The sequence below is a fragment of the Capsicum annuum genome, chromosome 10, assembly GCF_002878395.1.
Source record: "Capsicum annuum cultivar UCD-10X-F1 chromosome 10, UCD10Xv1.1, whole genome shotgun sequence".
NCBI lineage: Eukaryota > Viridiplantae > Streptophyta > Magnoliopsida > Solanales > Solanaceae > Capsicum > Capsicum annuum.
The window spans coordinates 217,228,370-217,246,266 of NC_061120.1; the positions used below are offsets into that span (position 1 = coordinate 217,228,370).

The 17,897-nt window shown below is 31.2% G+C and overlaps 2 protein-coding genes across 2 annotated transcripts; one reads left to right on the forward strand and one right to left on the reverse strand.

Annotated features, from left to right (window-relative positions):
* The first annotated feature begins 1,366 nt into the window (after positions 1 to 1,366).
* LOC107843790 (protein trichome birefringence) lies at positions 1,367 to 4,872 on the forward strand. Its single transcript, XM_016688181.2, has 5 exons — positions 1,367 to 2,570; positions 3,205 to 3,397; positions 3,479 to 3,672; positions 3,738 to 3,896; positions 4,074 to 4,872. Exons 1-5 carry the CDS (start codon positions 1,549 to 1,551, stop codon positions 4,423 to 4,425), a joined length of 1,920 nt encoding a protein of 639 aa, XP_016543667.1. The 5' UTR covers positions 1,367 to 1,548; the 3' UTR covers positions 4,426 to 4,872.
* Positions 4,873 to 11,143: 6,271 nt separating this feature from the next.
* Positions 11,144 to 15,191, reverse strand: LOC107843791 (homeobox-leucine zipper protein HOX11). Its single transcript, XM_016688182.2, has 4 exons — positions 14,620 to 15,191; positions 13,320 to 13,627; positions 12,259 to 12,338; positions 11,144 to 11,676 (listed from the first exon to the last, which is right to left on the reverse strand). Exons 1-4 carry the CDS (start codon positions 14,933 to 14,935, stop codon positions 11,379 to 11,381), a joined length of 1,002 nt encoding a protein of 333 aa, XP_016543668.2. The 5' UTR covers positions 14,936 to 15,191; the 3' UTR covers positions 11,144 to 11,378.
* Between the last annotated feature and the right edge of the window lie 2,706 nt (positions 15,192 to 17,897).

Here is a 17,897-nt window from a genome sequence, read left to right on the forward strand (position 1 = left end):
CTCATTTAATATTTCTTCGATCTAGCAATACTTAGTTATGTTATTAAAAATAAATATTCAACAATACTTATTTAATTTTTTTTAAAAATTATTAATTTATTTATACTATCTCTTTTCTATATTAGTTGGTCATCTTACCTAAAATAATTATCCAATAATAATTGAACATCTTATTAAATAAAAAAATATTAATTATTTCTGTATATCAACTTGCAATTAATTCTTTTTTTAAAAAGTGTTTACATTTATTTTTAAAGTTTTCAAAAAAATTTAAAGAGTGAATTAATAAAATTATCTCTCATTTACAATTTATTTATTAATGTATGTAAAAGAAAAATAACCAACAAATATAAAATGAACGGAGTAGTTACTAACAGAAATACACTCTCAATTACTCCCTCCGTTTCGTTTTAGTTGATCCTCTTTCTAAAAATATTTATTTCAATTTAGTTGTCTCTTTTGATGAAATCAAGAGTATTTTGTTATATTCTTCCAATACTATCCTCAATATTAAATGACTAAACAAATTATATTTACTCAAATTTATATTTTCAAAGCATATTAGTAAGATTAATTTGATAAAATAGACCCCTAATAAATATTTGAAACGGAGGGAGTAACAACAAAATCTAAAATATCCATTCATTAATTTTTACCTTTCCTTGTATGGATACTTTTTAATTAAAGATTTTTCCTTCTTTACTCCAAGAATAGGCATAAAAATTACTATCCTTTTAAGTTTAATTAATTCTAATTAGTACTGAATCAGGTCTAATAAAGGAAAACAATGACTCCAACTAGGATCTATTTTATACCTATAATTCAAACCCAAATTACCAAGTAGGTAAAAATAAAATACGAATTATGATTGAAGATTAATAGAAAATAATTTAGTGTCTTGTCTGTTTATATCAATATAATCGTAGTGTTATTTATAGTTTTATTTTGTCTTTGATTTCTGTTGTACATGTCAATTTCTGTACTTCAACTATAACATTATTTTGTATTGAACTCACAGTCTGAAGGTTAAAAGTAAAGGACTAATTCATGTTCTTCGATTATATTATTATTTTTGTTGAACATACAATTTGAGAATTAAAAGTAAAGTGTGCTTACATTCCGATAACTCCTTTTTGCCGTATATCGATTACTTCTTTTTTGCTTTAGACTTTTTTTTTTTAATTTAGGTTTATCGAAAATAGCTTCTCTGTCAGAGCAAGTGGAATATGAGCATATTATTTTTTTTTTTAAATCACCACCCCTGAATATAGCTATTTTGTTAAAATTCAGGTAAGTATTAGTTTAAGATAATAATTTCAAACTTTGGTTTAAATTTATGTGATGCTTTTCCGTTACACATTGGTTTTATAACTCTCACTTTGTTCACATTAAAGTGTCTATATACCACACACAAATATTGCCAAAATCACAAAATTCTCTTTCCCATTATGATTATTTTCTTTCTTTTTTCATATCACTAGACAAAATTATTTTCGTTTTTGATTCATAAAAAAATTGTTTCTTGAACTAAGCTTTAGCAGAGAAACAATGGCAGAAACAGCAAAATATGCACCTATCAATGGTGCAACATTGTATACAGACATGAAAGTTCACTTGTCTGTTGTGAAGACTAAGAGAACTGTTGCATTTGCATATGGCTTTGTGTTTGTTTTCATTGTTGTTACTACTTTCTTGGCTTTTAGTCCTTCACCTAATCCTTCTTCACCATGGTTCACCAATATTTTTTCATTAAGTAAACAAGAAGGTAATGGTGGTGGTACTTATAGATCTTCTGTTTTCTCTAACTTCTTCACAAAATCTTCACATCATGTTGGGGATGTTAGTGGTGGTGATGTTGTTGTTCCAAGAAGTTCAAAAAAGAACAAAATTGAGCAACCCCATTTGGATAAAGTGTCACCAATCGGTCAAAAGGCTCAAAATAATGATAAAGTTGGAGTCTTGGAAAAGCCCTTAAATTCTTCTGTGTTGAGTAATCAAGAATCATCAGTGTTGAAGAATGACACTCAAAGTAGAGATTTTGATGATAAAGTTGGAATCTTGAAGGCAAATGAGAGCTCAATTGAGGGTACTAAGTTTGCTGCAGCAACTGTAAATCAGACTCAAAGTAAAGATTTTGATAAAAAAGTTGGAATCTTGAAGGCAAATGAGAGCTCAATTGAGGGTCCTAGGTCTGCAGCAAGTGTAAATCAGAGTCAAAGTAAAAATTTTAATGATAAAGTTGGTATCTTGAAGGGTCCTAAGTACTCTTCTGAGGAAAAAAGTGCTAATGGGAAGGGAGAAAAGGGAGTTGTAGAGAAGGAAGCTTCTTCTTTGGTGAATGAGGAGATAAATGGGAAATTTTTTGAAAAGAAAAGAGATGAAGATTTGGTTAAGTCTTTGTTGAATTGTGATTTCTTTGATGGGAATTGGGTGACAGATGAATCTTACCCCTTGTATAAACCTGGTTCTTGTTCTCTTATTGATGAGCAATTCAATTGTTTTCTCAATGATAGGCCTGATAGTGGATACTTGAAGATGAAATGGAAGCCTAAGGCATGTAGTCTTCCCAGGTATGGACTGTTTAAGTTTCTTGTTTTTTTCCCATTTCTAGATAGTGTAATTGTAGAAGGAGAGGCCTTGGCGGAATTGATAAAATTGTTGTCATGTGTCGTATGACCAGAAGGTCTGGGTTCGAGCTGTGAAAACAACCACTTGCACTTGTTGTCATGTGTCATGTGACCAAAAGGTCACACCCTTGGATGCCTATTTCTTAGAATTTTGATGTACTCAAGAAGTTCCATTGCCTTATGGAGTGGTAACATAAGTTCTACAGTATATGTTTTATGTAAAACTTGATTTTGGTCAGTAACTAAACTATGCCCCCCTTACATTTTACTCCCTCCGTTTCAAAATTGTTTGTCCGGTTTTGACTTGACATGAAGTTTAAGAAAGTAAATAAGATTTTCGAATCTTGCAGTGTCTTAAACTAAAGATACGTAGAACGTGCCAAAAAGAGGCATTCTTTTTTAAATGGACTAAAAAGGAAAATAAGACAGAGATTGAAATGGAGGGAGTAATAAAGTTGATCTCTTTCATCAATTATTTAATGTATATGTATTGTTTCTTGATATATGGAATTAGCAATCTTTAATATAATTCAGTGTTTAATTGGTCTAATGGTTGATTTTTGCAACTTGCTATCAGATTGAATGCCACTCATATGCTGGAATTGTTAAGAGGAAAACGTCTCGCTTTCGTTGGCGATTCTCTCAACCGAAACATGTGGGAATCCCTTATTTGTATTCTTAAAAACTCCGTAAAAGATCAGAAGAAGGTTTATGAAGAATTTGGAAGGCACCATTTCAGGACAGAAGCTTCGTATTCGTTTATATTCGAAGTAAGTATCTGATGCAGCTGGATTCATTTCGAGTATCAGAATTCATCGTCGATGTGTTTAATCTGTGTGTAAAAATTTCAGGAGTATAAATGCAGAGTGGAGTTCTTTGTGTCACCTTTCTTGGTTCAACAATGGGAAGTTTCGGATAAAAAAGGAGGGAAGAAGGAAACTCTTCGACTTGATTTGATCGGAGAGTCTGCTGATAAGTATAAAGGCGCGGACATCATAGTCTTCAACACCGGTCACTGGTGGACTCACGAGAAAACTTCCTTAGGGTAAAATTTACTTTGTGTTTTTCGACATACATAACCGAGTATTTAAACAATGCTGAATGTTTCAGGAAGGGCTACTATCAAGAAGGAAGTCATGTACACGATGAACTAAACGTTCTTGAGGCCTTTCGGAGAGCATTAACAACGTGGGGAAGATGGGTCGATGCTCATATAAATCCCAGGAAGACGTTCGCTCTCTTCAGAGGTTATTCTCCTACTCATTTCAGGTAATAACTCGAAATTCAGAACCAAATCACATCAACTTGTCAATAGCCTCTCTAGCGCGATTCATTGATTAATATTCAACGTAAACTACAATGTTAACCTGCTCGTTTGTCTGTATTACTACTAGCATAGGCCTTGTTTTCATCACCATTTAGATTAAAATCTACGTACTTCCACAGCGGCGGGCAATGGAATTCTGGCGGGGCATGTGACAGTGAAACAGAACCGATAAAGAACGACACATATTTGACCCCGTATCCATCCAAAATGACGGTACTAGAAAGTGTCTTCAAAGGAATGAAAACTCAAGTCTCGTATCTCAATATCACAAGAATGACGGACTACAGAAAAGACGGTCATCCATCGATATATAGGAAACCGAATTTGACGGACAAGGAGAGGAGATCACAATGGAGGTACCAAGATTGTAGCCATTGGTGTCTTCCCGGTGTACCCGATGCTTGGAACGAGCTGTTGTACGCTGAACTCTTGGTACGACAACACCAAAAACAACAAGAGAAAATGTCATAGGTAAAGTAAAACAAACATTACGCTGCACGGACTCTTCAAAAATATCCTCAGGTGCTTGTCTTGTCAGATCCTCAATGTGACACGAGTGCAGTAGCATTTTTGGAGAGTACCAACTACATAGAATTTACAAACACATATACAATGTACATTGGAATAATGAGTTGAGCCTAAAAAAAATGTGCTGGCTTTTTTTGTTTGTTTGTTTTTAGAGTAAAGCTGCGTGCACATCAACCTTCCAGATCGTACCTGTGGATTATATTGGCTATGTCGTTGTTGTTGTAGTACATTATAGTGTATGAGAGGAAGAGAAAGTTGAAGTTTCAAAAAAAAAAAGTAATTGTTGTTTAATTATAGTTCTCTAATGCTATAATGTATTTTTCAAGTCTTTTGAGGGCTTGAAAAAGTGTAAATTCTTCAATGACTTACTTATATTATTGTTTTTTTTTTTGAATAATTTAAGATATTGTACTTATCATTCTTTTAGATCATGTTATTGTATCTTATTATAGATATATGTGCTTAAGCTTTTCTAAACATAGCGTATTTTTTTCAAAAGACAATCGTGGTGTTTGGGTTAATTTAAATTAATTTCATAAGATATCTCACCTCTCACCAACTATAATTATTGAAAAGCACATTCTTAAGGGACAAACAACATAAATTTTAACGGATTAGTATCTAATTACACGTTATATTCACTATTTTCAAAATTATACATAAAATTCGGAACTTTGTGGCGTCATATACATACATATTACTTAGGATATCTTCGTTCCTACTGTTAGCGCACTAAACGGTAGGAAACTGGTCACAAAATTTTTTCTGTTCACCAGAGGTGGGAATCGAACCCCCAACCTCTTGCTTAAGAGGTGAGGTGCTGAATCACCACACCAACCCTTGTGGTTTATTTATATATTATTTAGTTGGTCTTGTAATGTATATTCCCGATCTCATGATGGACCGCGATTCTAAGTGATGTATCGAGACCCTAAACAATGTATCATGATTGTAAGTGAAATTCTAAATTTTTGTAATTGCTTAGTAGGAATGAAATTTTGAACAAATATAATAAGTTAAAGTGTAGTATTATGTAATTTTTCTTATTCTTAATTTTTTTTCATTAAATTAATGAGGGTCAAATTGATGTTGATTGTGATGCTAATCTTTTGATGAGAGCTTACGTGTTACATCTAAAATCTTAAAAAACTAACTTCGTATTAGAGTTATATTATACTTTAGTCCTTTTTATTGTACTTTCACATGGGATGTTTTGGCTACTTTTGAGATAGAATTATATGTTCTCTATGTTGTAAAATGTCGGTGTTCACCATGCTTGTTGATCCACTAGACATAAGGGTCCATGTTTGCTATTTTTTTTTTTTAAATATAGATAAATTTTTAAGAGTTGATTAAATGTTTTTCATGATTTTTAAATTTTAAAAATTTTTTAAATTGTTAATTATAATGTTACATAATATTTTTTAAATAGATTTTAACAGATTGTGTGACACTGATAACATTTGGAGAGTCAATCAAATTTTTATATAATTTTAAAATTTTTGTATGAGTTTAAAATATTTTAAGTTGTTAAGTATTGTAATTTATAATGCTTCTACATAACTTTCAGATAATATATCATACTCTCTTTGATGGAATTAAGAGGGTCAATCTAATTTTTAAGATATAGTTTTACATATTTCAGTTGTTAATTATTGCGATTTATAGTATATACTACTAATTAATTTTTAAATAATATGTGTTATTCCCTCAGTCTTATGTAACTGTGATAGTATTTAGAGAATTAATTAAAAAATGTATAAGTTGTTAAATATCTTAAGCTATTAACTATTGTAATTTAAAATAATTTTATATGGTTCTTAAATACATATCAAATTTAAAAATAAAATAAATAAATTAAAACGAAGAAAATAATAAGAAATTAGACAGAAGAGGGGGCTGAAGCAGGACGACCTCCACCTGCTTCCACCACTCTTCTATATAATCGAACAATATGTTTTGGTTTACATGTTTTTACATTTGAAAGAATGTTAATCTTTTCTTCAACCTTTTGAATAATAAACTTTGACAAAAATTTTAGTAGTTCAGTTGGTTAGTTATCAAATTATTTCACATTTGCTTCCGAACAGATTGGATTAGAGAGCCAAAGATGCATGTAAGGATCCATGTATAAATGTTTTTTGGTTTCTCAAGGTATTCTCACAGCCGGCATCCGTGAAACTAATCCTTTGTTCCTTGGTCAGCGTATTTTGCGATAGGGATAACTGGTCACAGAGTTTGCTCCATTCGTCAGAGGCGGGGATCGAACTCCCTACCTCTTGCTTAAGGGACATAACGCTGAACCACTATGCCAACTCTGATGGTTCCATATATAAATGTTACTAATGTTTAGAAGAGATGAAAGAATTAATCTTATAAAGTTTATGTTAATCAAATAAACACTACCAAGAAATAACTATTTTTCCAATTAAATTTTCCAGGGAAAATTTTTTAGTGGCTATTGTCACACACATTTTAAGTGAATTAGTGGAAAATGGAAAAAAGTACTGTGAATCTTAGAAAGCTTTTCAGTGTTTCGGTAAGAATATTATTTACTCATCGTTTTTACTTGTTACCGATTTGCTTTTTGAGATCAAATTATATAAATTTTAATTAATATATATTTTTTCGTCATATTAATATGAAAAAGATTGCAACTTATTGCATTTTCCGTATATCTTTGAATTGTTTAGTCAAATTAATTTTGAAAAAAAAAAACAATGACAAATAAAAATGAATGAAGAGAATAAGTAACACAACAATATGCAAGAAAAAAAGAGCATGTAAAAAAAAGGTAGCACAGGTTCGGAAAAGAACTCCACCAAAAAGATATATTGTATGTAATTTTACCTTAAATTTTTGTCGAATTAAAGCTATTTCAAAAGCTTGAATCTGTAACCTTCAGATCACATGTGAGTAGCTTTACCAATTACGATAAACTTTACAACTTTAGCAGAGAGCATGGTAATAGGGGACAATAATTGTAACGTCTTAGTCACGGGTGGTACTATATATGGGAAGCACAACACTGACCATTGTGATCCAAAAGCACTTTGGATCTTCCAGTTCAAGTTTTTGGATTCTTTCTTGGATCCCCTACAATATGTCCAGTGTATTTTCATAAAGTAAGGTTTAGGAAGGATAAGATGTACGCAATCCATATCACTATCTCCAAAGAAATAGAGAGGTTGTTTTCGATTGACCCCGGGCTCAGAATCTCGAATAATATACCAAGATCGTATTGGAACATGTAACAGGAAAGGTTGGCATGCAGACATAAGAAATAATAGAAATAAATATTAACGAAGTACGCAATGAGAGAAATACGAGCAATACGAAATAAGAAATAAGAACTAGAACACCCACTTACCCAGCCCACCCGAACTCACCTGGCTAAGGACACAGGCCTGGGATTACTGTCCGGATACGCAATCGCTCTCCTAACACCTAGCCACAATCCATACTACACTACTTTCTTGGATCCCTACTACACTACTTTTACTTGATATACTAAAAGAAAGATAGGTAGATGTAATAAAGCTTTCGCTATTCGTGGGATATAAGAAAGGATCCAATCATAATGATATATTGTGCGCAATCTTATCTAGTATTTCTGCAGGAGGTTATTTTCAAGACATGAACCTGTGATCTCCTAATCACATAACAACAACTTTTACCAGTCACTTCAAGGCTCCTCTTCCAAGTATTAATTTATACTGAGTTTAGTTATTCATGAATTAGTTATTTCATATCTTATAATCTGTATAAATCATAACTTATAGTACATGTACTTGTCGTGCGAGTTTCTAAATTGCTAACCAAATATTATATTAATTATATATTAATGACGTACTTCCTAATCAGCTATATATCAAAGTGATAACTAATCATGGACTCAGTGCCTTGACTGTGAAGCAATTGTAGAAATTCTCATAATTTGTTCCAAAGAGTGAAAACCGTTTAGTAAATGATTATCTTTTACCAATTGTCCATTTTTAGATTGGTGGTTTAGTAAATAATCTTTTTTTTTCAAAAAGAAAAAATCTTTAGTGATTTATGAATCTCTTAGTTAATGGTCGAAAGATCTTTTTTGACCAAATTAAAAATTTTATGAGGAAAAATTAGATTACGATCTTTAATTTGGTAAGACATTACAAACATGAGGCAATAGTAAAAAAATTATATCTAAAAATAAGAAATAAATGAATAAATATTAGACGCGAGCGTAATAATATTTGAAAAAACAATTTTTTGAGGTCTACTTTTGGGCTGAGAAAAGGGCGATTTGAGTAAATCAGCCCAATAATGGTGATATCCATGCAAAGTGCAATGGGCCACTAGAACTGATCATTGGTATGTATGTTGGATCTCACTTGACTGGAGATAATTCACATATGTGAAGTCCTGGTAAGGCCCAATTTACTGAAGGCCCATTTCTTAATGGGCCTTCGGATTTACTTAAAAGAAGGAGAAACAACATAAATCCCGATAGTTTGCTGTTTAATTGCAGAGAATCTTGACATTTTGTATAATTACTGAAAATCTCAATATATTTTGGGTCTTTCGAGATACATAATTAGCTTTCGATAAATCCAACGAAGATACTTGTTTTTCTTTGTAAAGATACATAATTAGCTTTCGATAAGTTTTTTTCAATTTGGTTCTATCAAGATACATAATACATCCAACGAACATAAAGAATTAGTTGAGATTTTTGTAATTACCTTAGAAGGATGGAAATTTGTGTAACTATGTTAAGTTGAAGTGTATGTTTATGCTATTTTTTCTTAAAAAAAGTTTGAAACAACAAACATCCATCTCGTTCGTCCTTTAAAAAAGTTTCTTTGAGCTTGCAGAATAGTATCATTTTTGTGCACTCTCTGTCCATCTTATAGGTATCGCCGTATCGCGAAAAATATTTATAAAATCAGAATATTTATAAAGTTACTGTATATTAATTTCTACAAATAAATATTACATAAGGCAAAAAAACTCAAACATATACCAGTTGAGATTGTTGTATACATTTAAAGAAGGAAATTAAATATATTTAATATATGATTAACTTATCTTTACGTTATGAACACTTGAGAACACGTACATAAGCTTTTTCATAATCCAACAAACTCCCCGCTAACCTATCAGCGGTAGTAGGAATACTTCCGCTCCATGGCCTAATACTTAATTGGATGAGAAATATACGCCACGAGGAGAGGTACAAACGTAGGTAATATCATCACAACCCCTCTTTTTTACCATATTCCACCTAAATACTTTTATATATATATATACAGACATGCCAGAATGTTAGGTTTTGAAGCCTGATTAATATGTGACGTGCTGTTATATATTAAGGTGGGGTTCGGGGCGAAGCCTCGACCCAAATTTTAGATTGTACCTTTTATTCTCATTTCTCTGTGTAACTGTACATACTTCGAGTCATTAATATAAATAGCTCATCCGCCGTGCAGTTTACTCACGGGTGTTACCCCGTAATTCATTCTCACTTATCTCTCTCTCAAAAACTTTCTCTCTAGTTTATTTTCTTCATCCTCTCCATAGATCTAGTGTGTGCTCACGCAAATCGATCCTAACACAGAATACACAACATGCATGCATGCTCCTACTATGTATGATTGTTTATTTTTGTCTTTGGTAGGTGTAATTAATAAGTGTCCACATTTCCATGATCATTTCAAAAATGTCATAAGGTTGATGATGTCACATTTATGTTGGAAAGCAATATCTTGTGAAGTAGTTATAATAATAATAAATACCCACCCTAAGTTGTTATACGTACTGTACTCTTAATTTATCATTAATGGCTTTCAAGGGAAAAACTCTGCTGTTATTCTTCTTATTATACAGTAGCATTTATTTCCCTTCGTGACTATAACAATAGCAACATACCTAATGTATTCCTACAAATTGGGGTCTCGAGAGGGTATAATAATGTACTCAGATCATACTTTTGTCTCAGAGGTGAGCTGAAGAGACTGTATACGATAGATCACGATCTCAAAACAAAGTCCGACCAAAAAAAGTCGTTATGAAAGTATAAGAGATAATACATAGTAAAAAAGAATTGATAGTCACAATTTCCCTTCGTGACTATAGTTTAATAATTTAATTTCCAACTAGAATTTTAAATTTTTGTGAAAAGCTAACTTTAGTTTCCCAGAAAATGAACTAGCTAGTTTAATTATTTCAATCTAATTACTTTTCTAACTATATTGTTTTAAATTGTTAATTCTATTCTCAAAGATGAAAATAAAATTGGAGTTTGGAGCTAAAAAAACCACAAGTTAAAGCTAAAATTCTAAAAGGACAACTAATTTGGAGTTCAACCAAAAGGCGCGATCTGCGTACCTCCTAGATGGTGTATATAGCTTAAATTCTCGTTTAAGTTTTACGTATATAAATTTTTTACATAATTAAGTTGAATTTATCCATTACAATATGTTACATACAACTCTTCATATCGCACCTATTGAGTTCAAATCAAAGATGAATAGTGAATAATTTTTATCATCTTCTCATATATAAAAAAAAATATAGTTTGAATAAATAATTTGTGTCGTATAATATGTATTTAAGTGGATCATCCTATTTAAGTAATAGCACAATCCACATTTGTCAAAATAAAAGTAAAGGATGTGGCTTACACACCCAAATTAATCTTTGGATTATTCATCAAAAATAAAGCTAAGGAAACATAAGTTATTTAATTTCTTCCTTCTAATTAAAAAACATCAAAAATTTCAAACAATAAAATATTGTTTTTTTCTTTTTCTTCCCACAACTTGTTACCTAGCTAGCTAGTTCTAAACTCACCATAAAGATAAAAATAACAACCAAAACAATTATGTCAAAACCCTAATTATATACACACTAGATCATTTAGTCATCAAGGTGATCAACTTATGATTATGAACCCCCGCCGTGTCCGCGGCGGCACCAACAGGTGTCGTGGTGGCCGCGGCGGTGGTCGTGGTGGCAGAGGTGGTAGCGACCCGCTCACAAGAAGGACACATAGTGAGTGTGGTGGCAGGAAGTTGCATGTAAAAAGGTTGTGAAGATTTTAAAGCTCTTAATTCTTGAAGTTCTTTGTGCAGCCTTTTATTTTCTTCTGTCAATGTCTCACAACATTTCTTTAAATACTCACAATCTACTTCTGTCTGCTTCAATTTTGTCCTGACATTTAAAAAAAAAATAAAGATTGTATAAGTTGAATTATAAGATTGAGTATACACATGCATACAGAATCGCAAAGAATTTTTGCACTATCAATATCGTTTAAGCAATAATTGTATATATAGGTCACTGAGTAATTAACGTATCTTTATCTATTTGGACATTCGGGTCAGGTCGTAACTTAGATATTTATATGACTATATTATTTCTAAATATAAAAATATGATATTCTTTATTAAGCAGAGTAAAAACAAAAAGTACTATATATAAATTAGTTACGGATGAAGTAATTATAATATTTTTCAAATTTATCTAATTATGTAACTATTTATCTTGGACCAACAATATATTTAACTAAAAAATTTCAAATAATGAATGGTCCGAAGGATCAATTTTTACTACGACTACCATATATATACTCCCAAATTATATTTTTAAATTTGTCTAATCACTGAACAATATTATGAGTAAGAGACTATATAATATAATTCTCGGAGAATCTTAGTAGATTAGTTGGTTAATTAAAAAAACAGTACCCCCAATTTTATTTATTTTCTTTTTAAAATGAAATATAATTCTTACCTTGCTCTTCTGTTTTGGAACCACACTTCCACTTGTCTTGGACGAAGATTTAACTGCTTTGCAAGAGCAAGCTTCTGTTTCTGCAATTATAACTTTTCATATTTTAGATCATGATCATGAATGATAAAAGAAAATTAAAATGAATTTAAGAATTAAATAAAAACATCAAATAACACCTACTATAACATACAGTATCAGTAATATTATTGTTTACATTAATTTCATGATTTTCAGGGTTAACATAATGTACATTAATAACTTAAAAAAAATAAAAATTCAATCTACTATTTTATAGAAGTAATATACATGATTTTCAAGACGTTGGCATACAACTACTTTTAGGAATCGATCAAGATAAATTCAAAATTTGAAATTTATGAAAACTCACAACCTGTTTATGCTATTTAGTTCGTAATTTATCACGCGCGCACATATATATATATATATATAATAAATTTCTCAATACATATATAAGATTATAGCCTAATAACTTATTAGGTTCTTTCGAATCCTTATCCTATATTGTGCATCTGATTTATATTTTAACAGAAGTTTAAGTAATACACACTGTCAGTATGTATAATTAATTTTCATTAGGGGCGGACCTATAAGCAATTCTTTGGTGTTTCGATATCCGTTAAATTCGACTCGATTAGGTATAATAATATAGAAAAGGTATAAAATTTGGTATAAGGTTTAGAAAAGCACCCAGTGAACCTAAAAGATAGTTAGTGCTTTAGTTTACAGGTGAAACCTTAAAGCTTTGGACATCTATTTGTTTGAACCTTAAGAGCATCAATGATTCTGAAATTCTGAATCCGTCACTGATTTTCATACCATCATGTCATTTTAACCTAGTATAGCTAATAGCTATCTTATTTTCAAGATTCTACATAACCTAATAGTGTCAACAGTTGTTTACATCAACAATGCATAAAACTTAAAAAGTCTTTTTAAAAGTCAAAGAGTGAATAATGCAAATAATAATCCCAACAACTTTGAAAGACATAGTATAACATATGAAAAAGAATCATTACAAATGATTACGAAGTTTGACTTACAGGATTGAGAGTGTTGTGTTCTTTGAAACTTTCTTCAAGAAAAGCTGATTGTTCTTTTGTAAGTCTAAGTTTCTTTCTTGCTGACGCGTCATCTTCATCACTTGCTCTGGACGTAGAATAATTATTAATATTACCCCACTTATAATCTCCGTCATATTGATCTCTCTTCATATTTATTAACTTTCCATTTCTATATATCGAAAAGTTCATCTGAAAACTCGATATTTCACTGTTCGGAGATGAAAGCGCCGCCCCTTCCTCTGCCTCCAACGCTGGTCCATTTGTCAAACCGGCCGGTTCAGTAGCTACTGTTGAATAATTCGAAATATGGAATGTTATTACAATAAATAAAAAATAAAGATACATCTGTTTCAAAGAATTAATCAAATTAATTACATCCTTTTCAAAGCATGCTCTATAAATAATTAGTATACATAATTAAAAATGATTGTTAAGTATGTCAAACAAACATTTTTTCAAGTAAGTGTTTACACGCATTTTTCGAAAATAACCTCTCCGGCTCACATCCGCCTCACATACATACACCCTAGCTCGTTCTTTTCAAATTTACTATGCTTATAAATCACATTAAATATATCGTTATTATTGTATTGGACACACCTCTCAAATAATATTTTTCCCAATACTTCCTTTCTATGATAATTTTCTAGAGGAAAACAAGCACCAAAGTCCAAAAAAGTGTGGCTAAGTCATTTGAAATGTCAGAGATCTCGATTCAACAAAACTTTTAAAGAGAATATAAAAAATTTACTATATGTTTCATATATCCGAAAAGGATTTTTACTATACTCTTTATGGAACGTACAAGAAATGTCTATATAAGTCATTTAAGAAATTAATTGCCCACGATTATAGTAAGTGACCTATAAACTAGTATAAATTAAATTACATTGATGGTGTAAAAAGTTCATTACACTACTAGTATAAATAGTTTAAATCCATAGAGCAATATGATGTATCAACAAAACAAAGAAAGTTTGTAAGCTTGATGCTTTGAATATAAGTTGATCGGACTCTCTAAAAATATTTCCGTACTCATATCGGATTCTTTAAAAATATATTTTTTTTAAAAAATCCGGCATGCACCCGAAGACATTTTTCAAGAGTGTGAGCAACTTAGCTTTGAATGACCTTTATATACAAAAATAAATAACCCCCAACCCTCATAGAAAAAATAAGAACATAGAAAACTTAAATCGTTAAAGAGAGCACATATCTATTTACTTAATTATGTCTTCAACAGTTGAAACAGATCGAAAGAAAATATATATATACTTACAATTTTGAGAGAGCCAAGGGAAACCAAGTTGTGAAGAAGTGTTTTTAGAAGAAGGAAGGAGATCAAGTTGAAGTGATAGATCTTTTGACGATGAACCTTTACTACATATAGTAACTTCTTGATGATGATTTCTTGATCTTTTTCTTCTTCCATTTTCATCTTCATGACCTTCATTGCACTTTCCTAAAACCATGCAAAACCCTAAATCATCTTTATTCACCTTTTTCTCATGTAAAGAAGAAGATGAAGATGATGATTTTTCAAGAAACATAATTGGTTTTGGGGTTTCCCCTCCTAAGCTCAAAGCTAACTCCATATTCAAAGGGAAAAAAAACTTTTGGAGGACAAAAAAAGATAGCTGTGTTGAATAAGAGAGAGAACCCAAGGGTCAATTTAAAAGAATGGCATTGTCCTATCCCTCTTTAATACTATTTCTACTAGGTGTACTTTTTTTTTGGGGGGGGGGTAGGGGGTTGGTTTTTACCTAGTGTCTGATATTTGTATTGGAGCTCGACTAAATTTAAATTTTTATATCCTACTCGTTTTTGAAGGTGATGCATACGACAAAAGATCTTCTGATCAAGAATTTGAACTTGAAATCTCTGGTTAAATACCGTGTAATATGTACTTATCATGCAATAGAAGGGGGTGGGGGTGTCTGAGGTGGAAAATTGTGGTGCTCCGGCTCCCGTTTAACCCGATGCGGAATAGATATATTTGTATAAGAAATGTATAAAAATTGGTATAAGATGGAAAAAAAAAACGTTCTTGTGAAACCAAGAAGATAACTAAGTGCTTTGATTTTCATGCGAAATCTTAAAGTTGTGAGTGTTGATATATGTATTTGAACCTCCTGAGCACCCACGACTCTTAAATCCTGAATCCGTCATTGAGTAGAAAGATAAAAGGAAGAAAACCTCAAAAGACCCTTCAAAATTATTAGAGTATTTCTTTTTTTTTTATTTAATTTTTATTTACTTCGACATTTCAATTTATGTAAAACCATTTGATTTGACATATAATTTAAGAAAGAAAATACTAGTGCTATTTTTTGAAATCTATGATTGAAAATAAATTTTAAAGAGTTATATTATTTAAAATATAAGAAAGTGACGTTTTTAATTATAGATAAACTAAAAAAAATGGGGCGGTGTATAGTGAAATGAAGAACGTTGATCTAATTTTCTAATTAAAGTAAATTAAGAGTGCACGTGAAGCGACATAAATATACAAAGGTTTTACTTATGGTACTTTGGTTGGATTTAATATTTAAAATTTATGTGTATATTAAGTTAATATATTATAATAATTAAAATTTTTAATTAGTGAATTTTTTAACACACATAGAGATTTGAGCAAAAATCATAAGGTTAAAGTTAATTAAATCGGGATTATTGTATTAGGTATGTGATTGGACGAGAATTTAATAGGTTTTATTCAAATTTTGTACTTGTATCAAGTATTTTATTAAATGTATAAATGCTTGTAAAAATTAACTTCAAAGCTCATAAAATTCAAATTATAATTTTACTTTTGACGTCAATCCATAAATACATCGTAAAATCCACCATAGGGTATATCACATTCTCTTCTTTTTTAAAAATATAAAAAGAAAAATTGGGATTGGAGAACGAAAACGGAAGAAGGCATAATTATAAGATGGAAATTAAATACTCATTCAAAACTGAAATTCAAATTATTAATTAATTGAGTAATTAAGATTCCAATTATAATGTCAATGTCTAAATAACTAATGGTTGTTATTTTGGCCACTATGATCTTGACAATGTAAGTGATTATATATATTTATATTATCTATACATAGTAGTTTATAAATTAAATCATTCTTTCATTTTTAAGTTGTTGAAGGCTATTAAAATTGAAGGTGTCAAATAAGCAGATTGAACAAAATTGAATGAGTTAAAATGTATCCTGCGTTGTTTAGTTAAGTGAATGGTTCACATTACTTCGCTTAACAATAATTTTTTATGCGTATTTTTAAGTACTTTTTTTTAAAGTTACTTTAAAGTGTTGAAGGACGAAAATTAAAGATCATATATTTAAAAGGTAAAAATTAGACATGTTAGGGCATAAGGAGTTTTGATGATAGACATGTGAATGAAACACGTTGAAGAAGTTGGTCCATTCAAGGTGAAATAGTCTAGCTGGCACAGGAGTTTGGATGATATGATTATGTGTTCAAGACAAACTTAGATAACATTGATTACATCAGAAGCCGAGTTAGATCAGACTAGAAGTCTTGAAGAAGTCAAGTTGATCAAGGAGTTCAGTAAGAAGAGGATTTGAATTAAAAGAATCCTATCAAAACTAGGAGAGATGAGGCGGCAGCAAAAGGGAAAAGAATTAACTGATAAAGTTCTACTAAAGAAAGAATTGAACATCAAAAAGGACTCTATCACAGGTTGGCTTAAATACAACAAACATGACTCAAAGCCAGCACTCACGCACGTACTGAAAAAGTCAATCAACAATCAGCATATATACTTGAAGAAGACCCAAGCCTCTTACTTAGCAGGTCATAAACTGTGTAGTAGTTAGGTTCTGGTATTGTAATGAGTCATTGATTCTAGTCTCAGTAATTTATAAACCGAGTTAGGAGATGTCGTCTTCAAGTTTGGGAACTCGAAAACTTGGGAACACTTATCTTGGGAAGATTAGTGTATTTGTAGTAATAGGAGTTAGAAGTTTTAATTCCTAGGTTACAAGAAGTCTTGTAATTTCGTTGATTGTTGAGGCTCAAGTATTTTAGTGAAGTTGGGTTAAATCCTGTAGAGGTACAGGTCGTAGTTTTTTACACCTTTCTTGAGTCGGGTGTTTTTCACGTAAAAACACCGTGTTCAGTTTACTTCTGTGAACCACGTTTACTTACTTGTTCCACAGATAGGAAATTAGTAGGACGCGTACTCTAACAAGTGGTATCAGAGCGAGGTTGTCTTAAATAAGGCTAGCACTTAAGAAAAGAATCAACATGATGAATTCTGCACCTCCTACTGGTCACAGTGAGGGTCAGTCAACCACTAGACCTCCACTCTTTAATGGTTCTCATTTTATCTGGTGGAAAGCAAGGATGGAGATGTTCATTCAAGGTGAAGACTATGAATTATGGGACAGGATTACTGATGGTCCCACTATTCCAATGAAGATTGTTGATGGAGTACAAGTCAAGAAAGTAAGGAGTGAATTTACTCCTGATGACCTGTTGGCTTTAAAGAAAAATGTGAAGGCCAAAAACATCTTGGTGTGTGGTCTAGGACCAG